This window comes from Haliotis rubra, unplaced genomic scaffold, assembly GCF_003918875.1.
Source record: "Haliotis rubra isolate DU_JTF1 unplaced genomic scaffold, ASM391887v1 Scf558, whole genome shotgun sequence".
Lineage (NCBI taxonomy): Eukaryota > Metazoa > Mollusca > Gastropoda > Lepetellida > Haliotidae > Haliotis > Haliotis rubra.
In genome coordinates, this window is record NW_025767255.1 from 699,659 (window position 1) to 709,206 (window position 9,548).

Consider the following 9,548-nt stretch of genomic DNA (forward strand, 5'->3'; position numbering starts at 1 on the left):
AGAATGTGTAGTTCTCTCACTCATACATATAACACTACCATACTAGGAGGTTTTTATCTCCCAATTCCTCCCAATCTCAGTTATCTAAACCTGAGCGGAGTTGACAATGCTAACCATGTACGTGTTGGTGTAACACTGACACAAAGCGATCATCTGTCTGTGTTAGACTTTTCAAGAAACGACGTGTTAGACATTCCTGCATATTTAGAATGTTGTAAAAATCTGAAATTCTTTGACATATCGCACATGAAGATCCAACAGAATGTATTCAACAACACCAACATGGTGACGAATCTGGAAACATTGCTTGTTCACGATGTGACGTCAGATGATGACATGTTTGTGTCCCCAACTGAACCCTTCTTTCATGCCATGCCCAAACTAACAAGACTCGATTTGTCAGGCAATAATCTACAACTTATCAACAAAAATACTTTTAGAAACTTTAACAAACTGGAAAACCTTTCTCTTGCAAGAAACCGTCTAAATGACCTTCCAGAAGAAATCCTGACAATGGTTTGGCTCAAACATTTGGATGTGACATCGAATTCCCTCTCAGTCATAAGTAAATACCAACAGACCTTGCTTGATGTCATCGTTGTGAATAACGGCTCCTTCTACCTCTACATGGCAGACAACATCTTCAGCTGCAGCTGTGGAACCCTTCACTTCATACAGTGGTTACAAGAAACTGATGTCTCTTTAGATGACCATGGCAACTACAGTTGTATCCTTGGTGATGGAACGTTGTCTGATACAGCCACCTTTTATGCCAGAAGGACATTCCATTGGAGAACATGTGTTGGCCAGTTCTGGTTGGCTGTGGGCGTAGTTGGAGACCTAATTGCGCTATTGTCTTGTAGCCTTTCTTGTCAAGAAATATTTCCCCAAAATAGAGCACTGTGTGTTACAGGTACTTGGTTATAACCCTGGACGCCAAACACAAAGGGAGGATTTTGATTATGACGCCTACATATGCTATGAAAGTGCTGAGTACGATTGGCCTTGCCACCGTCTGTTCAAGGAGCTCCCCCAGGTCTCCCCAGGTATACGACTGTACCTGCCCAATCTACATGAACCTGTAGGATGTTCCCAGGCAGAAGTGACCATTGATGCATTGTCGAGAAGCTGGAAAATTGTTATTGTGCTAACAGAGAACTTTCTGAAGGACGAGTGGATACACTTTACGGTCCTGTCCACTGTCCGTCTAATGTCCATGAACAACGCAATATCAGACCGAGTGCTGCTTCTGTACAGGGATATGTCCTTGGAAGCAAGAGCTCGGGTTCCTCATCTTCTCCTCAACGTTGTTTCAGAGGAACATATTCTGGATGTGGAGGACAGTCCCCACTTCTGGACACATCTGTGTCAGTGTATCCTTAACGATAAACCCACAGCCTTATTCTAAAGTATACTACTCTAAGGAGCCGTGCAGGAAACAGATGCAAGTCCCCACGGCCCTTAGTATGGTTCCCAAGCTTCCGTTGCTAGCGATCTTTTGCTAATTTTTATCTCGTATCGTTAAGCCTCAATGTAATAGTTTAAATTTCCTTGAACTAGTTATAACAAATATGTGATAACCTAGTTTCTTCACTGTCTTTCGTTGACAGGGTCTTACAATTTTGCATTTATCGTGACTTGGTTTATTTACGATATGGCTACTCACTACTCACTCCCTCATAAGTGTATTAATAATAGATTCCGGTGTTACACCACTAATAACCATTCAGTCCATTGACAACCACCAGTAGATACCATCATTGTGAGAAGATATGTTTGACAAACCAGCTAGGTACATGTCACACCAAGCATGCAGTGCAGTGTGTTGTGCATGAACCTATACCTCTCCTCCAAAACCTTGTGTTACAGGCATGTGTCTGCAAATAGAAGTCTTGGATCTTTTGAGATGTAACGGCGGTTATTAATTACAATATGGTTAAATAAGAAGCATCTTAGACAACAGTACTTACTGTTGTTGTTGTTGCTGTTGTTGTTGTTGTAATCTGGCATCTGAGTGCAAGTGCGTGCTTCAAATAATACCTCACGTGTGAGACATCCGTGCCTTTGGTTGGCTGAAACAATGTTGTGCAAGCATACAGGTGATGGTTTGAAGTAAAGGCGACAACGTTACCTTTTCCTTGTTGATCCAATATTGATACTCTAACTCTAACAACAAAAACTATAACAGCTTGAGATTCAAACTGAGGCCCAGTGATAGGAAAAAGAAATGACTTCATTTCGACTTCCTTTCCAACTAAACCTTTGAGTCTGTCTATAGCCTTTAACTGGTAAATAACAAGATTGAAATTAACAATTAGAAGGGTATTTTCACGGGTGCAAATATGTGAAAATAAAGCTAATCCAGACGGATGGAATTCCTTTGAGAGCTAAAATGCCGACTCTGAAACTGTCCAGTCTCTATAGTTCGGGTAGAGTTGGAGCGCCTTGCTGGGATTCGAACCACAGACCTTCTTATGCGAAGTCGACCGCCTTGTCCACATGACCAAAGAGGTTGAACCTTCAGCAAGCTGACAAGATAACAATATCATCTGTGGGATGACACCATGCCCTGCTGCACTTCTGTTAGAATGAATTATGAAAATTATAGCTTGCAGATTACAGGATTCATTCTTGGAAATCGTTTGAGAGAAAAAATCGGAATTGTACGTGCGAAACCTGGTTATTTACGATTGACAAAAAGCATCACGCATTTTGGAGGCTTTAATTCGGCTCAGTGGGGAAGCACCTGATTGGGCTTGTCACGGCGATTGCCGAGCGCTACACTTAGTTCTGCAGAGCGCAATCGTCTACCCTTACAGTTACGTCCTTGACTGCAGACCACTGAAGTGAATCGGAATGTACCCGAGCAAGGGATGTAATCGGATATCAGATCCATTGTCCTTTTCGCCAAAGTGATATAGTTTAGCAGGCCACGAAAGGAGGCAAACAGGCAAATCCTATTTCCAACCTTAAGATGACATGATGAAACGACAAATAACAGGTATTTATCTCACGATCTCTTCACGTTCCATGTATCACATTTAATCATACATTAAAGCACATCGTTGTTAATTGAGGCCGTTGGAGCTGGTGTATCGCTTACTTTCGGCTTTCCATTGCAACCACCTCAAACGCAGCCGCCACAAGCGCGAAGTTATTTTGAGTGTATAACATCACAGAAAATATACGTCAGTTCGATCCAGGATTCCTGGATTACCAACTCATGACCATTATCACGCTGATTTTACAGATCAGTTTGGTAAGTAAATGCATTCTATGTTTACTCAGCGTTGTTTATGTAGAAAATAAGAAGGCTAATGTTGGTATTGACTAAACGTTAAGATGTTCTACCAAAGTTCCCCATACAATATTAGGTAGATAGAGAATGCTACCTAGCCAATTATCTATTTTCTTACTATGTGTGTGTTCCTGTGTCCCAAAGGAATTGATCTGGAACACCTGTGATCAACATCGGCCTTTAACGAACATGTAATATATACAAAGATGAGAGAGAGAGAGAGAGAGAGAGAGAGAGAGAGAGAGAGAGAGAGAGAGAGAGAGAGAGAGAGAGAGAGAGAGAGAGAGAGCGAGAGAGAGAGAGAGAGAGAGGAGGGAGGGAGGGGAAGGGAAGGGGGAGGAGATGGAAGAACAGGTACTTTCATATATTGAAGGTCGCATCAGTATTTTATTAGTTGCTAGCGGAAAAGACACACTCGTAAACTGATATCCTAGCTGGTTTTAATTTCAACTGAGTCCCACAACAATAGGCCTGCTTCAGGATTGCGCGCAGCTTACAATACAACTTGGGTTGACATCTGTGATTGCTTTACAGGGTTGTTGAGATACGTAATGTAGAATGATGATAATTTATAGATGTACAACTTCTCTATTCTGTGAAAGGTGACGTTTCGACATAGATTCTCATGTCAATCATTCTTCATCACCTCAACTTCTAAAATGCCAATCAAAGAAGTCAAACCTATTGTATTCAAGCAAGTGGTGTTATAACGAGGTTTGTCTTCCAGCAAAAGCACGACTTAGAATCTTTATTTCACCAAGAGGAAGAACGAAAATTTAAGAATTAAGAGAATGTCAACAACATAAATCAGCGAAAGTGTCTCGCTACACTCATTGATTAAGAAAGAAGGAACTGTGAGATACATTCGTTGACATATAATTACATTCAAATCCTTAGAGGGGTCATAACATTGAGTAGTGCTTTTTATTTTGCGTATTACCGAGGCAAGGGAGGTAACTGATTATAAACAGTCCAGTCTTCACACTCGCTGAACTCGGCGTTGATTTCTGCTGAAGTAACGAATTCATGCATAGTGAAGTCAAAATCACGAACAGGATTCGACGTCCTGGCAACTCACGTACACGTTCACATATCACTTACGAAATTAGAAAAAGGTTTTTGTCGCCTCTATTATGCTACAATCTACATGCATCAGGTGTCTGTGAGATAGGGACTGAGAAGCTTTTTTTCGATAAATTGATCATATCGCCTCGACTGGGTTCGGCCATGTTGTTTAAACCAAATGCCAGTAATATGAGAGGGTGGAATCTGATTGGTCATTCAGAGATAAATAGCAGAAACAGAACATGTAATATACATCAAATTGTTAGCATTAGTGTTTCTTTTTTAGAAATTATATTCTCACCGGAATTCGACATCATTTATTTCTACAAACGATCACAAAATACATTTTGTGTCATTCATTTGCATGTTATTTGAAGACATCTCCCCAAAGTTCTCTATATTAAATGGTATAATGTGATGTAACATGTTAGCAGGTAACGGTCACACGGATGGCCCAGTTGTCTAAGGGACGTAATTAGCTGTGCAGAGTTGCCTCCCTTAGACATTATTCGAATCGTAAGTTCGCTCCTATTGTGCTTCTCTGTTTGTAAGATCGTGAATGTCACCAAAAAGGTAAACATTTAAGACGATTCATAGGTTTTAACACGATCTAAAATTTAAACAACCAGGAATCATAATTAATTAGGTGAAAAACTACTTTCCAGTGTGTACTGTCATTGTGTTTCAGAAACCATGTACGTGAAAGTATTGACGTGTCTGCTCCTGATAAAGGGTGTGACATGCAGCAGCCTTGCCAGTGGCTGTCACACCAGCTACAGTGCAGCCTACCAGGGTAAAATCACCAACTGTCAAAAGCAGAATCTCACTCAAGTGCCATCAGATCTTCCTAAGGACATCATAGGTTTGAATTTACAAGATAACCTACTCACCAGTATACTCAACAACAGTTTTAGCACTTTACGGAAGCTGAGATTCCTATTCCTCAGCCACAATCCGTTAAAGACAATGCAGAGGGAAGCTTTCAGAGGTCTGGATAAACTGGAAACCTTGGAAATGTCTTGTGACACGCTTTCATTGGACGTAACAACGTACCCAGATGGGCTGTTCCAGCATCTAGTTCATCTGAAGAAATTGGTTCTTATAGGAAGTATAAATGATGACGCACCATTTCCTACTGATATTGTACAAGGCCTAAACAGCCTAGAAGAGCTTCATATTAACTCATGGCCTGAAGGCGGAAAGTGGCCTCAATTAGATCTAGTGAAAGACACACTCACATTTCTGGACATCGACACAATTGGAGTACCTATTCTTAGAAACACAACATTTCAAGCTTTGCGTGACATTCCACTGAAAGTATTTTTTGTACATGGACAACTAACAAACATAGAAGCAGGAACATTTTGTCCCTTTACGAACCTAACCAAGCTTTTGATATCTACCTCGTATGGAAGCTCAATTAAGTTAGTATCTATAACAAGAGCACTTCAGTGTTTGGCTGGAAGAAAATTGGAGGAAATAATTCTAACCCGAGTTGTAACCACAGGAGAAAGCAGTGTGACCCTAACAGAGGAAATGTTCAGTTATCTTTCAGATATATGTGTAAAGAAAGTGGACTTGTCAAACAATAAGATCACGAACATTGATGCTAATGTCATAACCAATTCCACCTTTTTCAGATGTATAGAATATCTTGACTTGTCCAAAAACATGTTTAGGGGGGGTATGATGAAACCTGTTTTCATTAACATGCAATTCTTGGAAAATCTTAAATATTTAGATTTGTCTTCAATCAATAGAATGAGCAGCTCTCTCAGTCACACATATAACACTACAACACGAGGAGGATTTTATCTCCCAATACCTCCCAAGCTGAGATATCTGAACCTGAGCGGAGTTGCTAAGTATACCATTGTGAATTTTGATTTAACCCTGACACAAAGCGATCATCTGTCTGTGGTTGACTTTTCAAGAAACGATCTTTTAGACATTCCTACATATTTAGAATGTTGTAAAAACCTGCACCTTTTGAACATATCGCACATGAAGATCCAACAGAATGTATTCAACAACACCAACATGGTGACGAATTTGGAAACATTGCTTGTTAATGATGTGACGTCAGATGATGACATGTTTGTGTCCCCAACTGAACCCTTCTTCCATGCCATGCCCAAACTAACAAGACTCGATCTGTCAGGCAATAATCTACAACTTATCAACAAAAATACTTTTAGAAACTTTATCAAACTGGAAAACCTTTCTCTTGCAAGAAACCGACTAAAAGACCTTCCGGAAGAAATCCTGACAATGGTTTGGCTCAAACATTTGGATGTGACATCGAATTCCCTCTCAGTCATCACTAAATTCCAACAGACCTTGCTTGATGACATCATTGTGAATAACGGCTCCTTCTACCTCTACTTGGCAGGCAACATCTTCAGCTGCAGCTGTGAAACCCTTCACTTCATACAGTGGTTACAGGAAACTAATGTATCTTTAGATTACCATGGCAACTACAGTTGTATCCTTGGTGATGGAACGTTATCTGATACAGCCACCTTTTATGCCAGAAGGACATTCCATTGGAGAACATGTGTTGGCTATTTCTGGATGAGCGTGGCCATAATAGGAACCCTGATTGCGTTGTTGTCTTTGCTTGTAGCCTTTCTTGTCAAGACCTATTTCCCAAGAATAGAGCACCATTTGTTACAGGTGCTTGGTTATAACCCCGGACGCCGACCACAAAGAAAGGATTTTGATTATGACGCCTACATATGCTATGAAAGTGCTCAGTACGATTGGCCTTACCACTGTCTGTTCAAGGAGCTCCCCCACGTCTCCCCAGGTATACGACTGTACCTGCCTGATCTACATGACCCTGTAGGATGTTCCCAGGCAGAAGTGACCATTGATGCATTGTCGAGAAGCTGGAAAATTGTTATTGTGCTAACAGAGAACTTTCTGAAGGACGAGTGGATTCACTTTACTGTCCTGTCCACTGTGAGACTAATGTCCGTGAACAACGCAATATCGGACCGAGTGCTGCTTCTGTACAGGGATATGTCCTTGGAAGCAAGAGCTCGGGTTCCCTCGTCTTCTCCTCAACGTTGTTTCAGAGGAACATATTCTGGATGTGGAGGACAGCCCTCACTTCTGGACACATCTGTGTCAGTGTATCCTTAACGATAAACCCACAGCCTTATTCTAAAGTGTACCACTCTTCTGAGTCACTCCCTGCCAGTGTACACGTCACAAATCAGGTGAATGTAAGCAACGCTGGTGGCGGAGAGACGTTGGATGGGTGACAGTTTTCTTCACCTTGGCTCTTGAAATATGTGAAGGATATTTGGGGTCTCCTGGTACAAGTGTCTTTGTTCAAAATATGCCTCCGTTGAAGAAGCAGTGAATGGGTACCTGGTATAAGGTAATCGTAATTTGAACGTAATGTGACCTTGGTTCTGTATTCTCCTGATAGCCAAGGATGAGTATTGGCTTGTCAAAACGAATCATTTTCAACTTAGCATAAAAAGAAGGAATGTTCACTTTCGTTGGTGTTCCAAGCATTATTTTTCAACTTCCAAAGTACAAGAAAACAAAAAGTGTTAGAAAATCATAAAAAGTTGGTGAGTAACTTTGACATTTGGCATGTGCTCAGCTCCACTTTTTTCACAATTGAAGTTGAAACCCATTTCAGATTCTATTTCCCATCAACAAAAAGGACAGTAATTATGTTTTATTTGAACATATCACATTTTATGGATGAACTTTATATTGCCAGGACATGAAGAAAATGGAACCCTAATTATAGTTACGACATGATGTGCATGGTTGTTAGACAACAATGTGCGCACGAGATGCATCACGACAGCCGTATATTTATGTTGTTAGCGAAAAACTAGTTCAGATGATAAATTATTGTTAATATTGTCATAGGGTACTCTTACGTATTGTGAAACAATGTTCCAAGTGTAATACATCGTACTAGTGGAAAGTCAGCCAGAGTCAGTGGTGTGCAATATTTAGACTTGTAGTAGATTTAGACAGAATGATCTGATCTACTTTCTCCATTCACACCATTTTGTCAACTCATTGGCTGCTTTCTCCATCTTGTCTCCCAGAGTACGAAATATACGTTCAGCATTCAAAACTTTGGTTTAATTATGGCTGATATAACTGGCGATGCCTTTCGTTTTTTTACATCCTTTCATTTTCTTACTACTAAAGTAACGACTTTCTTCTACCCTTTATTCTCTTGGGTATATGCTGCCCAAAATATCTTCTTTAAATGTATTTTATTACAAATATACAATGTGGCTCCCGAAAAAGTACTGTTGATCATCGATTGGAATCCTTTGTAAAAAAGTCATAGTTTCTATCAAACTGTCCTCCTACACTTATGTAGTAGATCATTAGTCCGCTCGAAACTTGATTATGGCTCCATCCCATATGGTGTAGTCTATCAAGGCAACCTTGTACTATTACATTCTGTCCACTATCTAAGACTGTTTTGGAACTTTCAGAGCCTCCCCTACTGACAGCTTTTAGATCGATGAACTTTCTTTGAAACATCGCTTTAGCAAATTATCTTTACAATATAGACCAATACTATATTCTAATGAGTCCAAAACTGCATACAAATATCTCTTATCCCGTCCATTAGAAATAAGAATAAACCTTTCATTTCTGATGCTGGAATTGAGCTAAAACATATATCTCCTTCCCCGTTTTTTAAATTCTCCTCCTAGGCAATTGGTGAGACCACAAGTCGACCTAACACTGACCACATTAAAGACGTCAGAAACAAACGAATTACAGTGTAGACACGAGGTTAGTCAATTAAGAAATACACATAATACGTATAAATCCTTATTTACAGATGGATCCAAGGATAGTGGCCCTATTGCTTGTACCACTGTCATTAGATCCAGAACAATACGTTTTCGTGTCGAATACTAAATAACAGCTTAATTTTCACAACCGAAGCACACGTCATATTAACAGCTCTTAAATATACTAATAAATACTCTAAATATAAGCAATAACTCATTTTTTTCAGACTCGCCTTGAGTCTATTACAAAATGTATTATGTTAACATGCACTTGTGATTGAAATACTTGAATTTTGTAATGATCTTGCTACTGGCCAATGTGATATCTTCCTCTGTTGGTTACGCAGCCATGTTGAAATTTCTACTAACACAATGGCCGATTCTGCTGCTAA

General features: G+C 40.0%; 1 protein-coding gene across 1 annotated transcript; it reads left to right on the top strand.

Annotated features, from left to right (window-relative positions):
• Positions 1-4,838: 4,838 nt before the first annotated feature.
• On the top strand, positions 4,839-7,510 carry LOC124253891 (toll-like receptor 4). Its single transcript, XM_046687745.1, has one exon. It carries the CDS (start codon positions 5,057-5,059, stop codon positions 7,508-7,510), a length of 2,454 nt encoding a protein of 817 aa, XP_046543701.1. The 5' UTR covers positions 4,839-5,056.
• The last annotated feature ends 2,038 nt before the right edge of the window (positions 7,511-9,548 follow it).